Raw genomic sequence first — 18,771 nt, 5'->3', positions numbered from 1 at the left:
TTATTTCCACGGGACCGTGACGGGCTGCACGGTGTCCACGGACACGCGTGGCCTCGCCGAAGAGCACATTCGCATGGCGAGATCGATATAAAAGCGTACGAATGCCGCGCGATCGACGAAACGGTCGGGGCGTGTCGCGCGATGCACTTCCAAGCGAATCCTCCTTCCGTGCGAAGTGATTTAATCAGAAGCTGACGGCGACTCGCTTCTGCCCGTACAAAGAACAGTTCCCCGTCTTCCGTCGATTTGTCCCGTACGCGTTCATCTTTGACAAGCGGTTGGAACTGGCTTTCAATGATTCCACTGAAAGGATATAAATGCTGCAATTGCCCTATTACGCGACGCTCGCGAGCCACGTGAAACTCATCGTGTTTCTCTGTGTTTTTTTGTAAAGCGAAACGGTGTTTTGTGAGTCACTTGCTTTTGGACTATTGGGTTTCAAGTTTTGGGCAATTTTTTTTGCTTTTTATTTGAGATATTTTTGGAAACTTGAGGATGCTAGATGCTCGATTTATTAGATCTCTTATCTGCGGTGTCGAGGAGGTGAGAGATATTATTTCAATGTTGTGTTTAAGGGTTTGTCCAAGGGAAGATATATTGGGGCGTTTAGAGCAAGCGAGCGAAGGCTCGTTCTTCTACCAGCTCAGGAGAAAATTCAAATATTATGAATGGATAGAATCGATAAATGAATAAGAGAATGCTCGTATCACTCAAATTTTAACGAAGTGGGGGAAGAACAGACACTCGATCCTTTTGTCTAAACACATCATGAAGTGTCTATAAACAATTAAATCAGCAAGTTAAAGAACAGTCAAAGTCCAAAAATCATATTTTGAGATATTTGATCTCAATGTATAGTTCTGTGGCTTTGAGCTAATTTTGGAAAATGCACTTAATCGTGGCAATCTTTAAGAGCCCATGGTACTCACCGAAATACTTATCAGGATAAAATTGTAATGATTCTAAAAACAAATTTCACAAGATTCATATCATAAAACACCTCGTCTGCATAATGTGCCAATTTGATGACTACGCGATTACAAGAGGGGTGTAGTAAAATTCCTCGAGTCTCGATTCCATCGTCTTCGATGCAGGGGAGGGCAACAGCAGCTGAAAGTGCAAGGTAATTACTTTGGACGTGCATTAACCGCCGCGAGCCGCCGCTGCGTTTCTTTGGCATGCGGTTTCGCGAGTCAATAAAGCCACGACCTATTGATCCGAAAGGTCCTCTGTCTCTCTCTGTCTCCTTCCTTCTGCGCCTCCTTCTTAGCTGGTTCTATCACGATGTCGAGCTGGCGCGTAGTACAGTAACAGTAGCCAGAAGATCGACAGACACACCTCAAAACCAGAGAGGCCACTAGAAGTCCCTAAAAACCCTCGCAAAAGTTCCATCAACCCTGATCTCAAGACTGTCCCTCTCAACCACGAATATCGATTTTAACCATCAGACAACAGACTCTCGCTTCTTCTGTCGACCTGTACGCTAATCACTTCTCCACTCAACGACTGGATATTTAGTTTCCACTCTCCTAACTACCACCCACCTGTTATTTCCTCCGATTCTCTGCAACGTCTGGCGTTCGACACGCCTGTCACGATCATTCACCTACTTTCCTCGATCCAGAGAAAATTGGGATCGTTATCGCGCCTTGTAAGAACCTTTTCGTTTTCACGTCGCGCGAATATCTTACAGTCATCCCCTGTTCTGCGTCACATCTAGTGCTATGTAGAACAATAGTCCTATGTAGAAACGTCGCTGATCTCTCAGAAGGATAGGTGCAAATGAAAGTACATCGTAGAACTGTGAACGTGTTACGTTTGGATCTAAAACGGAAGTTACGAGGCGTCGCGGCAGGTCAGCGAACCAGAAATCATCCGAGCTTATTGTTAGGAAAGATCGCGAACAGATCTGAGGAGGCGTTCAGAGGAACCTGGACCTTTTCACGTGACCATTTTCTCTTCTACTGGTCAGCTTGATCTTCTGCCCCAATAACGATAACTAAATTTCTCGAATGATACGCCAACTAACTTCTCGCTAACTAATTTCCAGCTTGTTGAAAACACCATGGAGGAGTTCCACTGAGCGCGACGGGAGATTGAAGTTTCAGATCGATGAATGCTTCGACTGGTGTATTATTTCGCTCTCCAAATAGCAATTCGTTAAATTATAGCTGTGAAACTAAATGCACATCTGTCGTAGCGAGAATTTTACAACATGAATTAATTTCGTAGATTAATTTATCGTCCCTCTGGTAATAACGTACACAATTGTTAATGGTTTATTTGCCTCTTTGTGCCGACACAGATTTACGTTCAGCAAACAGGATCTCTCAGCGCGCATCAGTTTATTCTATAGTTAATTAAAGCACTCGGCACTGAATTTCCGCCAGTATTTTTCATAATTACTACCTCCAGTCGGTTCAGCAAAGGACACCCCCTTTTTTTTTTTTTTTTTTAATTCCGTAATTTAACGCAGGTCGCGCGCCATGCGCCATACACGTACCTGCGGCTTAAATTATTTGGGTCAGCGATTCGCGCGGTAATTGATAGCCGCTTAATTCCCTCGCAATTAGATCGTTGGCAACGTGAAAGAACGATTCGTGCACGCGCCACGATTTCGCCGATTTTTCCACCCGCATCTCTGTCCGAACTCGCGAGTGCTGAGCCAATTATTAGATCCTTTCAAAGGATAAGTCGACCGTAGAAAGTAGTCGATGGATAAGTCGAAGTAGGTCGATTGCTGGGATTCTGTTTCAGGGATACTATTACAAGTCGTCTTAAACTTTCTATGTAAACATAATCAAGGCGTTACGCAAGCGAGAGCATCGGCAAACTGCCTGTAAAAATAACTCCCACGCGCGAAAAAACGAATTACGCTGGCGAACGGATTATAGTTGATCGATCCGAGTTCTAAATTAGTCTGCTGTACACGGTTTGTCATTAAGCGACACTTCTGTAGCGTAATTGTTGGTTACTGTTTCATTGTCAACCTGCAATTGTATAGTTTCGGAGGCGTGTTTGAACGAAGCTTAAGGAACTTTCAATCAGCCAAACCGTTCCTATGCAGTTTACGTGGTCGCGAATATCAATACTAATTATTATTTCATGCCACTTTCCGAGGTACACGTGTATTATTGTTTGCAGAGGGGGGAAATCAATTGCTGGACGAGTAATTCCTACGCAAGGAAATTGGATGTATCGTTCGAGTTAATGGGCAATGAATTTTCGAAATATTAAACGATTTCGAAAAAATCGAGTTTCCAGAAGCATTGCAGCCAGTTACTGATTCATGAGAGATACTTTACAATTATTCAGATTTATTTCTACATGAAGATTCATTTTATCCATAATTACATTAACAACTCTGGAATATGTTACCACTTTATGATTGAGGTAACAGACTGACAAATGAGAAGCAAAATTAAACCGAATTTATGTGAAACATTTTGTGTAATTAAATTCGTAGCTTTAATTAGCTTACCAGTTGAAAAGCAAAAGCACTGTATACAATATTTCCCTTGCTATAAGTGTATAACAAGTAAAAAACCACAGTTTCGCAATCGATTCGTACGTCAATAGTTCGGTCTCTTCCTGTCGAAATTCCTTCCCTCCAAATCATGCCAAGAAAGAGCAGGAGAGAGCAACGAGTTTATATCGAGACATTCTACAAGCATATATTACGAAAGACAGGTGTTACGCTTTGATCTAAGTTATTGTAGATCTTGGCACGCAGAGCTTCCGTTCCTTGACACGCGTAGTAACGCTCGCGGGGGAGCTAACGAAATTTCCGAAACGATTACGAAATATTTACATCACGGTTACGGAAACGAGGAGACAATGCTCTCGGGCGTAGTGGCATAAGAGAGACCCACCACTCGAATTATCTAGGCCACCGGCTTGTAGAGTAACTGGCAGCAGCGTCGAGCCTCTTTCTTCGCTGACAGCGCTGAAGCTCATCCCTATGTGTATATAAAAGCCCCGACTATAATCACTTACAAGCGTCAGCCGAAAAATAAAAGCCACCCACACAAACGTCGTAGCTGGTCGTCCCGCGACCATCTCGAACTCAGCGGGTCTTCTTCAGCGACCGTTTTTTCCTCTTGCACCGACGAAGCAGAAATCAGGTTACTCAAGAATGGACTCGTTCTTCGATGGATGCATGTTAACCCTTTAACAGTGTATTCTAAGCGATGAAGTACGTCAAAGTAAATTGAACGTCTCATGGACACAGTAAACTGTTAACTCGGCATTATTGAAGTAGACTTTTGTCTACCAAATGGTCTTGCACGCTGAAACTCAAATTTAATAGGTGTATTCTATCTATGCATATTTAGAAAATACAAACAGGTGAAACCATTAAATTACTTCGAAAATAATTAAATGATATTAGAGGAAAAATAAGAAATACTTCAGTTCGTATATGATGTATGCAATGATGTAATTCTACTTAATCATTGAAGGCTCTAGTGTTACAAAGGCAAAGCTGAGCTAAGACCATGTACGTGAGTATAAAACTATAAAGTATTTTAGGAGAATATTGAAAAATAATTTCTTGTGCTTTGTCACGCCATATCATAATAAATCTGTGGTAGAAAGCTAGCCAATGAAGAATCTTGAAATGGACTCGAGAAAGAAAGGGAAACTGGAGGGGTTAGCTTTACTCTGTAACCTCGTTCTCGCCAAATAGTCGTTGGCTCGCGTGCACCACTTATTTCCGGAAAATGCGTGCGTTAGATGGAGAGAGGCTCGTTGAAAACCTACAAAATCGCACACTTCGCCTTTGTACGGATTCGCTGGGATGGCCTACTGGTACGGTTTTATGATCCCTTTAACATTGAGCGTTGACCCACTATTCGAGAAGGACGTCCATGTCTGTCGGCCTCGGGGTACCTCCGCTATCCTCGTTATTTTTTAATACGTGCATGTTTCCCTTGCGATGCAGCCTGGCCGCCGCATACTCCGTTCGAATATTAAATGTCATCGGGAACGAAACGAGATATCACCGCGAAACATTCGTCGAATCCTTTCGCGTTGCCAAGGAATTTTCACGCTGCGACGATTCGCCGCGAAGGGAGACCCTCCCGCGATATTTGGATGTAATTGCTGTTTTCCCCTATTCGATTCAGTGGAGCGAGGCCTGGCGTTGCTTTAACAAATGGAAATTGCTGGTGAGCCGCGAGCACGACCCACATGGCGAATCCGTGAGAAAAGATTCGGGTTCTAGCAGCCCTCGCTTCTTCTGCCCCTTTTACAAGGTCGTTCGAGCCTGACGAGAATAGTAATGTCGAACGAGAAATTTCATACATTCCCGTCTGGCGATTCCCGTGGAAAGCAGAGGCAACCTGATGCCGCAATTAAAGTCGTTTAGTTGATAGCCTTGATTAGAAGTAATACACACCATAAGGTTTCCTCGGTATTAACCCTCAGAGGGCAAGCCAAAGACGGCGCAAGAGTCGTTCGCGACTCGAGCTGTAGCCACTTGTTTCTCTACAGACACTTTCGAGCTCGCTTCGAGCCGCTTCGAACCGCTTCAATTCACCGCAACCCGCTCGGACTTGTGTCGAACCTATTTCAACACACTTGAACCCGCCTGAACCCAATCTAATCTGCCTCAGCTCGCTTGCTTAAGACCGATGGAAATGTGGATCGATATCAAACGCAGAACGTTTATTGCCCAGACGTTATTTACAGCCTGTTCACGGTAATGTTTCCCTGCAAACTTCTCGCCGCGTGTTTTTCCTCGAATCGTTATCGTACATTGGAATATCGTTTCCAGATAAAGTTTGCCAATAAACGATGAACCGAATGCCTTTCATAAGTCTCAATTAAACCCATGAACGTCGAAATCCCGTCGATGCGCCCTCGCAACGTGCCTCGGTTCGATCGTTACCGTCTGCGAGACACACAACCACCCCCAACTGGGTACATCGAACTCGGGGATGCCGCGTGTTCGTACGCAAAAGGAATTTCGAGCTTAAGAAGCGGTCGGAAAATTCTCTGGCTAGACGCCAGGGACCTTCTGCCAGCGGCGTGCACAGCTCGCCAGTTTAACAAACTACCACCCGTCTGCAGCCACCCTTCTTGCTCGTCCTTGCAAATCCATAGTCGCAGACCAGTCTTCTGGACATTTTAGGGGGAGGACGAAAAAATATTTTCCCCTGCGAATGAGTTTAACGGCTTCCACTTTGCGAACGAGCATATCTTTGGTTCGTTTTTAGATTGAATTAAGGATAATATAGGTGGTGCCTCGCTTTGCATTTTCTAAATTTATTAATAGCTCTCGTTTGGCATTGTGGATGGATTACTGTGCGTCTAAATTTTAAATAACGACATTGCTAGTTTTTAAATCTGAATATTACGATCATTTTAAATTTGTTCATTTTAGTGATTTATTATTTGATTTATTGTTTGGTAGTGGTTGCTCGCTGGATATAAATACTTGTAAAGAAAGAGTTAATATCAACGAGTTGTGGGGTACGAAAATTACATCTGCAATATATATTACACAGTATGTCGCGACTATAATGGACTACCTATATAATATATTAATCGTCTTTTATTGCTTTATATTTTATAATTTATGACAGTTACATTATTTCGCGAGAGTTAACTTGAAAATGTAATACATTACTATGTAACTCATATTACACGGTGATATAGAGGGCTAAGAAGGCAATACCAGTGGACTACTTATTACTAGAACGACCAGGCGAGTGCAAAGGGTTAATGTGAGAATTTGATACACTGGTAAATTAGCTGTGACCTTAAGCGCATTTAAATTGCAAGATTAACCGGCAGTAGTGATTAGCGGTAAAGATTTAACCTTGCCCCATTCCTGAAGGTACATTAATTCCATCATGTTCGTTCCAACGTGTAGAGAACATCTCCGACTCAAAATGATTTCGGTTGTATAACTTACTCTAAAGAGATTGTATCGTTACATTGATATAACAGAAAACAAACTATAACTACATATTTTATATCTATCCAACGTGTACATTAATTCAATTTTTGTTGAACTTACATAAGTACCTGTTGCGAGTATTAAGTCTCAGGAATATGCATTTTCAATATTGACACCTACTTTTAACATATTATAAAATCTAAATTCAAAGGGGCATGAATTTTAAGTAAAGTAAATTACTGTAGGCTAAATTCTAATATATTCATATTATTCTTATATTTGCTCCAAATTCATATTAACCACGTTTCAGACATAGCCGCCTGAATTCGGAAGCTGCGCACCTCGTACGGTACATAAAGAGCGAATCGGTTAACGACAGCGTAAAACTGCTTAGTAGGCTCATTAACGAGCGATCCATCAGTGAAAAACAAAAGTATTAGTTCTGAGCCTGTATGTACGCACGTCACCGTCCCGAACGGTGAAGTTTATCGTATGGCAAATGCTGCAACCACGTGAATAAACCCGCCGCACAAACTTGAGTCGCGGCAAATATGTACGCAGATAGAACCGATGGTACGAATAGCCGCGCGTACCAGCTTTGTACAATATAATCCGATTACGGCGCAGTTTATGCGAACGATGCCTCTGTCATTTGCTGGCACACACGCGACTCCAGATTACACGCGTGTTTTTGTTGCTGCACGAGAATGTCACGTACAGAGGTGATACGAGGACTGCGCGTTTAAAACGAGTCAAGGATCAAAAAATATCAATTTTGTTGCGTTTATCAGGAGGCCGTTCATCAACGCGTTACACCTCGATTCAAATTCTTGTTTGTTCACCAAAAGATAATGCTACGTGCGTGCAACTGCTACGATGCAGCGAGACACAAACAGAGGCGTAACGCGCGGAAGCACCTTGATATCCTTTGATAAATCTGTGACTGCAAGGCAAGTGATGTAAATCACGCTTTCGACGAATTTAAGTTCTTGCTTTCATTGAAGGCTAAGGTAGAACTTATGTTTCTGATATAAGTAGATTATAATTAAGAAATTCTTCCCTTGGAAATTCCTTAAAGAAAGTAGGAATATAAGATACCAAGGTTTGGTCTACCGAGGTTTGGTTTTGGTTCGATAAAAAGTGTCAGACATTTTAAGGGATGATTCTAAATATCGAAGTAGTAGTAAACCTTGTCTGACTTAGGATTTATTCTACTACCAGTGTGTATTAGGTCAGGCACAGCGGAGTTAGTAGAATAAGCCCCTAGTCAGACACATTTCACCCGTATTTTAGACGTTTTCTCAGCTATTAAAGACTCGAAAACAAAACCTGAAATATAATGCTTATTTTAGCATGTAGAATCACCCCTTAAAATTCCTGGCACCTGTCACGGAACACTCTGTACATACAATACTGACATTTTAATCGATAACTGAAAATAAAGTAGACATTATAATCGTTATATAACACCCTGCCAAAACAGCTGCCGTCTTTCATTTTCATTCTATTTAATGGACACAGAGTAAAATGCAAGTCCATGATACAGAATTAAGATTCCAAACTTTCAAGGTAAAAATCTTGAAAACAGGAATATGTAGCTTCCATTGCCTCGCCTTACAACCACAGGAATATTAACGTGGATTTGTAATTCAAGGAAAGATTTCAACCCTGTTCCCTAAAGCACAAGAGAGCCATCGTCCTTGACCACGCTTAACTCTCCATTATTCGAGTTACCCAAAGATCTAATCGTTCCCGATAATCAGTATAACCAGTTTGTTTACGAAGGCGCTTGGACAGGGTGCAAATTGGACGCGAGGTAAATCATCGACGATGTTAACCAAATATCAATTTCCATCGATCTTCGGATCACCCGAGACCACGCCGATACCACCGAATTAATGGACCCATGACGTGGGTGGCACGCATGGAAGATCAGTGTAATCTCGATGGCATAATGCGGAGGCTGAGGCCGTGTCGCTTATCCGAGGACAGTTAATAATCGGTTGCACGCGTTGCCCTCGGCCTCGTGAACGCCAGGACTCATCTTCTCGCGTGCCCACGCTCACGTTCCTTCGGGCAAGGTCGTATTTGCGTTTCAGATCTCGCGCATATGTTTATCCCGCGCATTCCACGCTTTTCCCTTTCACGCCTTTGCGCCTGGCGAGCCAGCATCGATGCGTAATCGATAGTTGTCTCGCGAGTTTACATCGGTGACATATCGCAAACGTGACTCTAATGTTTTTATTCCCACAAGGAGCGAAAACTGTAAACAGTGATGTCAGCATCGACCAATAACAATTAGTGGCGTTAAATGAAATCCCAAGTATTTGCGCGTCCATTGACGAAATGCATAACTGGTGAACGATTTGAAACAGTTCTTGGTTCTGTCAGACGAGGCACTCGAGCACTCGCGTCAATGCACCCTTTCAACCCCTGCGCGTTCGCTTTCGCGCACCCCTTCCTCGTATCGCTTGGATAAGTTTACCCACGTTCGGCTACCTGTTGCCTCGTTTTCTTTCTTTTCTCGACCCTCCAGGTAACATTTTTATGCGTTTGCATGTTGAAAGCTCGGTTTATAAGGGCGGCGGAAATAAACGAATTTATTTTCTTCGTTTTCAATCAATTTCGCGTTATGTATCCCTATCATGTTACACCGCGAGCAAATGGGGTTCAAAAGTTAACGAGACCATAAAAGGAACTTTCACACAAATGCCTGCGAACTCGCAGGTGTTATGAAGGAGGTGTTGCCATGTAACGCAAGAGAGATTGGACCGATCCAACAGGTGGAAGCGTTTGAATTACGAAATCTGTGCGAAGGAAACGCGTTCCAGTTCCAGATGCACCAGATGTACAGGTGTCTTATAAATCTTTAAGTAACTTTATCCTTCGTTAGAATACTTTAATAGTTACATTAGAATGATATAAAAAAAATGAGAAGATTAACTTTTACATCGACAATCATACCAAGCAGATGTCATTAAAATCATTCCTATAGCTTGTACAAAATAAAATTGACGACTTCCAAAAAAAAAGAATAATAATATATGAGCATTACTATATCAATATAATTATGGATATTCATATAATAATATTAGAAATCAATGTGTTTGAATCGAATCCAAGTCTCTGTGCCCATGAAAAAAAAATAATGTCTTTATCTAGTTAGGAACCAGACGACAAGCTGACCAAGCACATTTCATTTTATTATTCCAGTGACGTGAAAGCAAAGGTGGAAGTGAAATTCGGGAACAATCACGGAGCTAATCGGCAAAGGAGGGTTGAAGCTCGCTTGAAGTACCACCACGCGTCACGCAGGGGTGGTGGGTCTATGGGGGGCTCCGCCCCAGCGGCCCCCCGGCTCCAGTCCAAACGGAAACTGTCGGAACGGTGCCATCCTGGCAAGGTCGAAGACCGCCCCGCTTCCGGTACCACCGTCCAAACGGATGAAGAGTCCCTCCAACATCATGAGGCAGTCCAGCCTCACCAAGCTCGGTTCCATGATCAATACTGCAGTGAACAAGAGAGCTGGTGAGTTCTCGTCTCTGTTTTTTTCTTTCTGCTCTGTTTTCCCCTCTACCCTTTCTTCTTCATCTTCTGTCTCCGCCACGCTTTATTAATCCTCACGTTCCGAAATGCTCGGCGACTGGAAACAGTAATTTTTCCTCCAGCAAGTCAGCTGTCGTAGGAAAACGCGACTCTATGGGGAATGAGGTACTTAAATAAGGCTGGTGATTAATTAGGTATGCAGGTTACAAGTTTATAAATGAGACCAATGTGAATTCGAATGAAATATGATGACTGAAGTGGTATGACGATTTTATTTCTACTCTGCTAGATGGGATTAAGATCGACGAGATCAAATCGAATTTAGTACAGTTCACTTCATGGAGCTTGGTTACATGTTCAATTATGTGATCTGGTTTCGAACCTTAGAGCGAGTATCTGTAGAATTCAAATATCAACTTATAAGTACTGTGACATTTAAAAGAATCGAATCTCGTAAAAGTAGACTGCGATTTCTCTCGAATCCAATTGCATAAACAGACAGCTATCGCTATTGTTATCGCTACAACGATTGTTACGATCGAATAGTTGTACGTACTACCATTGTCATGCATCGCTGTGTAATAATTCACATTAAATCACGCAACTGTCCAGAATAAACAAATTTCTAGTTAAAGCAGTCATAAAAGATTCAAATCTACTTTACCAGTCTTCCATTATACTTGAAACTACCACTTTCTTTGCAAAGTACTTATAAGAGGCTAAAATCCACTTCGTATACGTTCAAGTAACTATAGTTAAAAGTATCGCCTCTGCTTTTTAATATTCTCGTGAACTCAAACTCGAGCCTACTTGCAACATGCTCGATCCCATCACTACTTACCATCCCATCTGCGTGCATTTGACCAAAGAAAGCGCGTATGCAACCCAGCGCCTTAAGGTCGTCACACCACGCGCCAATAGTCTGCACCGGTTGCCAAGCTACAGGGGCCTGCTCGAGCGTACCTTGGGAATACAAAAAACGCGAGGGGCAGTCGAAACAAACCACGCGCAAAATTCACGATAACAAATACAAAGAACCACCTGGGTCACGGTAAAAGTTTCTTAACAAGTATCTTAAACGACACGAACGCTGCTCGTATCGATCGTTGCCGATCGCCTCGCTCACGAATAACGCCGTCTCAACTCGGGGATCCTTTACGCTTGGCAGTCAGTTGGTAAACTCCCGACGACCCGATATCACGTGGTAATAACAGTATGTTACCGTGATCGAAGCCGGCGTCGTTTAGAAAAACGGTTCTTGAAGATCGCCATCGAGGATGAATTCGCGAAGTCGAGGTAGATGTCGACGGTCCTACATCGATCTGAACAAGAGCATCGTACACGAAACAAGACAAAGCGAAGGGAAGAATTCAAACAACAGCAGTCACGATGGTTATATCTGTGAGTAGAAAAACTTCGAGGATGGGTACGGTTACGATTTTTGAAATCAACGATCCTGCTTGCGGCAGAAACCTTCTCAACGACGAGTTAAGAAAATAGCTCGAGGTTTAACGATAGTGGTTGCACGATTCCATCGATTTTCCGTGGATACGACAGGAATTCGACTTGCGCGAATTTAAAGCTGACCTCGCTACGTGGAACTTGACCGAGAACGTGCATCGAATTCGCAGGGTCCTCGTGCCAGCTTGAGGTCTTGATACACACGTTAGATACACCCTGTAGGCATGGATGATTGAAATTGTTCATCGATTCCCTGCAAAATACGGCGCGTCTAGGAATCTTTCCGCTCTGACACGTGATCTCCATCATTTTTTCTCAACGTTTACGCTTTTTGGGTACACTTACGCCTGACTCATAGCAAACACAGCGTCGAAGTGAACGTTACATCGGCTGTGCATGCTTGTTAGAGCAAACTCATTAACACCCTGCCTCTAACACGTTCGACGACGAGAGTTTCTCTGCGTCGAACGAGCCCATGCACTCCCGTACCAGTTCGAGACAGTTCCGTAAGTTGTTCCACTCGCGAACATACGTACCGTACAAACCGACATTCGTCTCCCTTTATTTGTTTAATCCATTCGAGACTGAGTTAATCGTCCGAGCGTACGCTGTTAAAATCGATCGTTCTTGATACAGTGCATGCGAGGATAACTTGCCATGATGATACGTGTATCGATTATTTATAATTCACTGATTATAAATATACGACCAATTATTTGAGTAGAGTACGTTCGTCGAACGAATCGTATCGATTATGTAGCGCGACTTTCGTACCGAAAATTCGTTGCGAGACTGTCCACGTGCGTGGTTTTCGTCTCCTCTTTCGGCGCGGACGTTGTGATTAGAATTTCAATTATACCCTTCTATCTGAAGCTACGCCCAGAACTCTCGCTTCGCCAGGGAACGTTGCTCATCGATTGTGAATTACGCAATTGTGTACAGTAATCGTACAGAGCATAAGACACGCTTTTCGGAGATGGTTGCAGGCTTAAAAGACATTCAGATGAAGCGAATTCCTGCGAGCCAACGTTTCTGAGCTCGATGGATCGCTCGAGCATAGAATGCTCGCTGATGAATTTACACTAGGGAAAAGTCATATTAATATTCGATACGAGCCGGACGCCGAGACCGTATCGAGAATGTATCGACGAGATCTATTAATGCGAGACAATAGCTTTTCACTCTTGAACACGCTCGAAGTGAACGACGCGATTCGACTTTGAGGACATGCGATCCGCCCTCGTTCGAAGTTGGTCGGGTTTTCAGCGGATAGCAGTCGAAAAAGGACAAAGAACTCTTTCTATATCGAAGCCGTTCTAGCTTTGCTAAAAATGGACCGGTCGATGACAGACTTTCGCACGGCCAAGAATTTTGCACGCTTGTCCAGGGACGTGCCTCTTTTCTCCTCCTTGGAAGAGTTACACGAGAAATTGTCGGAGCTGTTAGGTAATATTTCTGTGTATTTATAGTATTAGTCTAGGAACAATTTGATCTGTAACGACTGACGTTAAGTGTTAGATCTTTTTTTTTTTTGGTTCAATTGGTTTTCACTCTTCTATATATCTCGAACGATCGATTAACTGTAGAAACGTCCAGTAGATGTAGCGAAGAGCATTGCTCCTTCCAGTGCGACTGCACCGAGAAATCCAAAACCTTGTCAGCTATGATGCTTTATTGTTACTTGTTCCAGCTAATTATAAAATTGAATCGATTACGAAGAAGTAACATGAATTGCTTTAGGATCGTATTCCTAACTATCGTGCATCAGTATTCGAAACGCCTCTTTCAGATTAGTTAAGTATAACTTCAATTACTGCTTGAATTCAAACCTCTTGACTTAAAGTTAACTTATTCAATTTAACTCGAAACAGTGGCTACCTAAAATACCATCAAAGGAAGTGGTACCTGCTGCAATGTCTATACTAATGAAAAATATTCTAAATGCATCGTTTTAAACTCGCGTTTATGTCTATGCAAATTCACGCTGTCCAAGCTCTATAACTTAAAGTCAAGAGAAGCTGAAAAAACTGCAACTTCACTTGAAACTTCAAAGAATATTTCAACCATTTCAAGTCTAGTCAAATATCAGGTTAACATTGACAAAGCGATCCCAAGTAACCCCGAATTAGGAACTGAACTGATCAGAACGAGGCATAAAGGTACCATTGAGATTCAGCTCGAGATTCCCGTTTGAATTTTGCGGGTCGCAAACGTCGCCGTGGCTCGGCCGTTCCCGGCAACGTTCGCCGAGGTTCGCGCGCAATCGGTTTTCGCGTACAAGATGGTGGTTCCCGTGGAAGCAGCGATACCTCAGGCCGTGGTGTGACGTCACGCCATAGCAGTGTTGTGCGGTTATGCTTTGGGTAAATTCCGCCATTAAAAGTCAGTGATCGCGATCCATCTCAGCGGCAGGCTAGACGGGCGAATATGTGACAGGACAAAGTGGCCGCGCAGCAGTGTCGTCGATTTTCTCGTGAGGATCAGCACGGCCCCTGGTCGGCGGCGTGGCGCGCCGCGCGCGTGTGTATCTCTGATCGAGTAGACGATACATTGGAGGCACCTCGCACCGGGAGTAAGCTCGCGCGTGCGAATCTCCGATTCGCGTAGTGTCTCGTATGCGAGATGGCCGGTAAGTAAGCGGCGTTAAACGAGCAGCGTCCACTGTGTGCGTGTGACCGCCCGCGACGTATCCGTGTCGTACGCGGCTGCGAACCCGAGCGAAACGGTGCGTCGCTCCTGCTGGTGGCCGCCTCCTCGCCGCGCCGCGCCGCGGCAACCTGAACCTTGACCCAGATACGGTATATCACGGGTTCACGGGTATATCCGCAACGCTCGTCATGCACGCAACGTTCTTCTCTTCGTCAATTCCGCATCCTCAAATATAATCACCCGTGTACCCACTCTCTCTCTGGATTGTTGCCGTGCGCGGGGCCAGATGCGCCCGTCGCCGGCGACGGCGACGGCAGCGGCGGTGGTGGCGGCGGCGGCTGTGGCGACGGCCTACAAGCACGATGGATTGCGCCGAAACTTCAAGTAGGCTCACTTTTACCTTTTCTATCCGTCTAATTCTTTTCTTTTGCCTCTCGACCGACCCGCTACCGTTCGTTCGTCGACGTTCTACGTATCCCCGATTCGTTCGTTCTTAAACGAGAGTGAAGAGGTGAAGCACGTTTTTTCTCGAACAAAAGTTACGCTACCGCCTTCACCACGTTTACTTTGTCCTGCAGTCGCAGGTGCACGTTTCACGCGTTTCTTTCGACCGCTTCGAACGTTCTCTCGTTGTTGTTTGATGCTCGACGGTGTCGTTTTCTCGCGTTTCGTCCGATCGGTACGTAGTTGGGACGGATTTTCGCGATAACGTTGCGTACAATTTCGGAGCGAAATGCCAGCGAGGATTTTTCAGAACTGTGCATCTATGTGTGATGTAATTCGATCCGTTCGCATTATTATGATAATTTGATACTAATGTTTTGCTTGCGTTTGGCAATGTAAGTTTTGTACCTTTGTTACAGGCAATGGTGACATACAGTGGTGTTTCTCACAGGTGAAAGGAACATTGGAAGACGATGTCACTGAAGGTGAGTTCGATTTATGATCTGCTTATATTCTCTGATAGGTTTATCTTATCACTTTGTATTTACTAAACCGGAAAAAGGAGTAATTTTGTTCAAGGACTGTATCAGTGTCGTTTAGCAGTTAGAGAATTTTTTAGTATTTGAGCCGGAGTATATTCCCTTTCATTTTTTTCATTGTTTACAGAGTCAAATGAGATACAATACATAAGATGCATATAATTCATTGCAAATAATTGTAATTTATCATGTTACATTTTGTTACAGCTGATATAATCTCATGCGTTGAATTTAACCATGATGGCGATCTTCTTGCAACAGGAGATAAAGGAGGACGGGTTGTTATTTTTCAAAGAGACCCTATTGTAAGTTGTAGTAACCTTATTTTTAAATTATTTTCATAAAAATTAATTGTTAATTTGCATATTTCATGAATAAATATTCTTTTTACCAAAATTTATATTTACTTAAGTGCAATAATCTTTATATCTTTGATGAAGAAAAACTTGTCCTTTAAATAAAAATTGTGTTTATACGTTAGTATTGGATTATTGCCAGCTTTATATGTACAGCATGCCTCATTTCTCTATCTTTAGAAAACTTCTAAAGATAATCATTGAGCACAATAGTTAAGGATAAATGTTTTAAGTTGTTTCTGCTTGTTTCTTATTACATGTTTACAACTAACCATTATGAGATAAAACAAAAGAAACTAACACTTGTTAAAATGATGCAATAAGTAAGAAATATTATCATTTGTGTAGAGTAAAAACAGTATACCTCGGAGGGGTGAATATAATGTATACAGCACCTTCCAGAGTCATGAACCCGAGTTCGATTACCTGAAATCGTTAGAGATAGAAGAAAAAATTAATAAAATTAGGTGGCTAAAGAGAAAAAATCCTGCTCATTTTCTACTTTCCACAAATGATAAAACAATTAAGTTGTGGAAAGTTAGTGAGCGGGATAAAAGAGTAGAGGGGTATAATACAAAGGAAGAAAATGGTACGATTCGAGATCCTGCTTGTATCACTTCCTTAAGGGTGAGTTCTTAATCATTATTATTTGCTTTCTTAGAATGTTTAATCTAGTAAAATATGTCTGATTAGTATTGCGTTTTCTCTCTAATATTCTGTATACATATAATATGCTTTACGCCATTGTACATTCAACAAAGCTTACAATTGGAATATGGTCAAGAAGTTCAAATATGCACATAATGTTACGAGACTTTAGCATTGCAACAATATAAACTATATATAGTTTTCATAAACTTCTATAGGAGATATTTGAAATGCACCTCTTCTATATCCAATTGTTTAACTATTTAGGTACCAACCATAAAACCAATGGAGTTGATGGTGGAAGCATCACCAAGGAGAATATTTGCCAATGCGCACACCTATCATATAAACAGTATAAGCGTCAACAGTGATCAGGAGACATACCTCAGTGCTGATGACCTTAGAATTAATCTTTGGCATCTCGAGATCACAGACCAGAGTTTTAGTATCCTTTTTCAATATCTATTAACATTTATTTCGTTTTCCAACTCTCTATTAAGAGATAATTTAAACGTTTATACAATAAAGCACATTTTTTTCCTAACAATAATATATAGATATAGTAGATATTAAGCCAACTAATATGGAGGAATTAACAGAAGTTATAACTGCTGCGGAATTTCATCCGGCAGAGTGTAACGTTCTGGTATATAGTAGTAGCAAAGGAACAATTAGACTTTGTGACATGAGATCTGCTGCGCTTTGCGACCAACACAGTAAACTCTTTGAGGAACCAGAGGATCCAACCAATAGAAGTTTTTTCTCTGAAATAATCTCGAGTATAAGTGACGTAAAACTTAGTAATTCTGGAAGATATATGATCAGTAGAGACTACCTCAGTGTGAAAGTGTGGGATTTGCAAATGGAAACAAAGCCCATTGAATGTTACCCTGTATGTAATAAAGTAGATAAACTATCTTTTTTACATTGAACAAAACATTTATTAATTGTATTTTTACAGGTGCATGAATACCTAAGATCAAAGTTATGTTCACTGTATGAGAATGATTGTATCTTTGACAAATTTGAGTGTTGTTGGAGTGGTAATGATTCTGCTATTATGACGGGCTCATATAATAATTTCTTCAGAGTATTTGATCGTACAACCAAACGTGATCTCACATTGGAAGCAGCGCGTGACATTGCCAAACCAAAAACACTTCTTAAACCGCGTAAGGTTAGTATAATTAATTGTAATACATAGAACAAAGTAAATGTTAATTGTATATCAATATTACTTATATAAATGCTTTACATTGAAGGTCTGTACTGGCGGTAAACGTAAAAAGGATGAAATTAGTGTTGACTGCCTGGATTTTAATAAAAAGATACTACATACTGCGTGGCATCCATCTGAAAATGTAGTAGCTGTTGCTGCTACGAACAACCTCTTCCTATTTCAAGACAAACTCTAGCACATCTGTATGCAAGTATGTTTATCTGAAATTATATCAAAGTTTAATGTAAAATAAAAAGAATACATGGTAGCTTTTATGATATTTCAGATTATTCAACGGTATATATTGACGTGAGCAAGACACGTTGAACTGAAGGGTCTCAGTGGAACAACGGGTGTCTGAATTACGCTGACGAAAGTCTAGTATGAACGTGTCAATGGTTGACTGACCGAAGAGTGGTGTACGTAGCGCCGTCCACGCAGCTCGCATATTCATACACACTATGTATACACAGACATGCAGAATTGCACGTAACACCTTGTCGCGCGTATATGTGTATATAAATGCATGCAAGCAAAGACATACAATACATAGCTCTTCAGACTATTGAAGTCCGCTAGTTCAAATAAAATTGCACACGAAACCATCGCCCACTGAGAGAAAAAAATGTACAGTTCAACCAATTAACGGACTCGTGTTGGCGGTTATAACTTAACTCTTTCAAATATTATACATTCTCAATTTGCTTTGTATCATAATGATTGTGCTACCGCATAATTTATAATGCTTTCAACGGATGTGGTCTTTTTACAATATGAAATGTCTGTGAAAAAAAATGTATCTGTAGGACCAAGTACAAGGGATTATAGTCGCTAGATGCGATTAATGTACTCCCGGTACGTGTACGTAGCACATATACAAATTTAGTTAATAAATTATTTGCAAAGTAAAAAAAAAAAAATGCCTAACGAGTGCAGAATTAAAAGTAGAAATGGTCATATGTGCCAATGAGATTTATCTATAACTTGTCGCTATTTTATTCTCAA

The 18,771-nt window shown here is 41.9% G+C and overlaps 1 protein-coding gene across 3 annotated transcripts; it reads left to right on the top strand.

The window, feature by feature from the left end:
- Window positions 1–10,221: 10,221 nt before the first annotated feature.
- Window positions 10,222–18,336, top strand: Tws (protein phosphatase 2 regulatory subunit tws). 3 transcript variants are annotated; one of them, XM_076386224.1, is made up of 9 exons: window positions 10,222–10,432; window positions 15,424–15,489; window positions 15,751–15,848; window positions 16,248–16,526; window positions 16,815–16,992; window positions 17,105–17,439; window positions 17,509–17,724; window positions 17,810–17,977; window positions 18,053–18,336. In XM_076386224.1, exons 1-8 carry the CDS (start codon window positions 10,348–10,350, stop codon window positions 17,960–17,962), a joined length of 1,410 nt encoding a protein of 469 aa, XP_076242339.1. In that variant the 5' UTR covers window positions 10,222–10,347; the 3' UTR covers window positions 17,963–17,977; window positions 18,053–18,336. The 3 variants fall into 3 exon arrangements, with proteins under 3 accessions (XP_076242339.1, XP_076242341.1, XP_076242340.1); XM_076386226.1 differs by lacking the exon at window positions 10,222–10,432 and adding an exon at window positions 14,307–14,540; XM_076386225.1 differs by lacking the exon at window positions 10,222–10,432 and adding an exon at window positions 14,639–14,944.
- Window positions 18,337–18,771: the final 435 nt, after the last annotated feature.

This window comes from Calliopsis andreniformis, chromosome 9 (assembly GCF_051401765.1).
Source record: "Calliopsis andreniformis isolate RMS-2024a chromosome 9, iyCalAndr_principal, whole genome shotgun sequence".
NCBI lineage: Eukaryota > Metazoa > Arthropoda > Insecta > Hymenoptera > Andrenidae > Calliopsis > Calliopsis andreniformis.
Note: the sequence above shows the minus strand (reverse complement) of the source record. Positions and strands in the feature narration are given on the sequence as shown.

Excerpts from the sequence above, each read along its gene's own strand:
- Tws (XM_076386224.1), top strand. The coding sequence starts at position 10,348 with ATGAAGAGTCCCTCCAACATCATGAGGCAGTCCAGCCTCACCAAGCTC. Across the intron at positions 15,849-16,247 it reads TTTTTCAAAGAGACCCTATT|AGTAAAAACAGTATACCTCG; the intron begins GTAAGTTGTAGT and ends TCATTTGTGTAG. Across the intron at positions 17,725-17,809 it reads CACTTCTTAAACCGCGTAAG|GTCTGTACTGGCGGTAAACG; the intron begins GTTAGTATAATT and ends TTTACATTGAAG.